Source organism: Pteropus vampyrus, unplaced genomic scaffold (assembly GCF_000151845.1).
Source record: "Pteropus vampyrus isolate Shadow unplaced genomic scaffold, Pvam_2.0 Scaffold35, whole genome shotgun sequence".
Lineage (NCBI taxonomy): Eukaryota > Metazoa > Chordata > Mammalia > Chiroptera > Pteropodidae > Pteropus > Pteropus vampyrus.
This window is the reverse complement of record NW_011888816.1, coordinates 196,128-198,237: the sequence shown is the minus strand read 5'-3', so window position 1 is coordinate 198,237 and position 2,110 is coordinate 196,128. Positions and strand designations below refer to the sequence as shown.

The following is a 2,110-nucleotide window of genomic DNA, read 5'->3' as shown; positions in this document are numbered from 1 at the left end:
CCCCCCGCCAGGATGGCCCACCCACCTCCCTCAGGACTCCTTACCAAATTTGCAGGAGCCTGTCTGTTTGAAGAGCAGGCCCATGGGGATGTTCCAGCCTGCGGTCCGGCCCACAGCAGTGTGGCAGGATTTCTTGTTTTTCAGAGAATTCCAGGTGAGATCAGCATTTGATTTCCTGACAACCGCCACAGCATAATAGCCTTAGATGACAGAGAGCAAATCTTAACCTCTAGGAGCCTGGCATATGGACTCCAGTGCAGCCATCTGCGACCCAGGCCAAAGCAGGTCGAGAAGTGTCACCAGCAATGACTCCCTCAGTAAACTGGCATCGTTAGGTAGACCAAAAAGGTTCGGACTGCTGTCCTATGTTAAGATGATATTCATCTGAGCTATGAAATGAGATGGTAAGGAAAGATGATCCTTTAAGGAATTGCTGGGGACAGTCCTTGACCAGCCACACACTGTCCCTGAGTTATAAACCAACAATTCACCTTTAGGTGTAAAGCAACAAACACTGGACAACAAGCATGACCCCAACAGTGCATAAATCGCCAACTGCAAAATGCATTAGGGCCAGAGCAATGGCAGTCACCAGGCTAAGTGCTGTCTGGATGCAGAGGGGTGCCTCCAAACACCGTCCTGCGCTGAGTCCAAACCAGCCCTGTGCAAGGGTCACCGTGGTGGCAATCCTCTTCTGGAGAGGGTGCACCTGATGGGCCCTCGGGAGATCCCTGGGCCACTGTTTCCTCATCCAGATGAGCTGGGGATGTAACACCCCTCCTTCCACATGGCCAGGACACAATGAGAAACTCTGAGAGGTCTCTGCCAAGTGTGAACGTCACTATGAACATTAATTATGATTATTCACCTATGAATTATTTGCATCTTCAAAAGAACATATGGCTTCTATGGTCATGCTTCTATCTGTGAGTTTTCAAAATTTCTCGCCACCTCTTCCTCCAGCAACAAGAATTTACTTTTGACCCTGAAAGTGATCAATTTCAACTCACCTTCCACTGGTCTATTCACACAATCTGAGTTCCTGTTTTTTTCAGATTCTGAAAGAATAAAAACAAGCAAAATGTCATTAAAGACTCAAGGTTTATTGAGAAGTGACAAACTTCTCAACAATGCAGCATCAAATTCAGAGACTGTCCCAGTGGCTCCAGGCAGTAGAAATACATGTATTTGTTCTCCCAAAGACATGGACACAGATGTTCATAGCAATACTGTTTACAACAGCTGCCAACTGGGAATGACCCAGATGCTCATCCACAGTAGAAGGAATGAATAATAGCGGTAGAGCCACACGCCAGACTGCTATGCAATGGCACTGAATATTGTACAAAGACACGCTTATGTGGGTGAATAGCACGGACATAACACCGAGCACGAAACATTGAAAAGTACACATCGTGCAACTCCTTTTACATGAAGTTCAAAAACAGGCAGAACTGATCTGTGTCCTTGGAATTCGGGAGTCGTTACCCTTGCTGGAGTAAGGCGGCTGGTAACAGGAGGGTATGAGGGAACTTGGGAAACTTGCTGTGTCGTGATCTGGGCCCCACATGCCTGGGGACGCACCAGTTTGTGAAATGTCACTGAGTTGTACACTGATGTGTACTTTTCTGTATGTATAGTACACTAAAATCTTTAAAAATTAAGAGGACGAAACCAGTGTGTGCTTTGTCAGTTCTCAACAGAAGAGGCATTGTGGGTACCACGGCCCCTTCTGTTTAAGCTTTCCCCTGATTCTCCTGCTTGAATGTACCCATCCATTTTAATGTCTCCACCTGGACATACAGAGTGGGGTTACTCCTCCCCGCACCCACTCCATGGCCTAAAGGGAATAAACCAGAGAGGACGCTCCCCCTACTTACTTTGGCTCTCTGCCAGGACAGGCACCAAACCACATTTGCCAGCAATGTAGATAAATCCTCCATCCAAACTCATAGCATCAGCTTCTCCTTTCTGGCAAGACAGAGCAAACCACCGGCACCACAGTGAGACCGTTTCCCGTCCCCCTGTTTTTATAGCTCTCTGCCAGAATGTTGCATGTCAGGTGTCTCAGCGAAGCGGCACATAGAGGCAGCGGGTGTTTCAACTGAGC

At 47.7% G+C, this 2,110-nt stretch overlaps 1 protein-coding gene across 1 annotated transcript in view; it reads right to left on the bottom strand.

The window, feature by feature from the left end:
* Positions 1-2,110, bottom strand: part of LTF (lactotransferrin) — a 33,426-nt gene that overhangs the window by 10,605 nt on the left and 20,711 nt on the right. Inside the window, exons 11-12 of the mRNA XM_023529019.1 lie at positions 1,011-1,058; positions 45-200 (exon numbers count right to left, since the gene is read on the bottom strand). Coding sequence (XP_023384787.1) covers positions 45-200; positions 1,011-1,058 — 204 coding nt within the window. The remainder of the gene's footprint in view (positions 1-44; positions 201-1,010; positions 1,059-2,110) is intronic.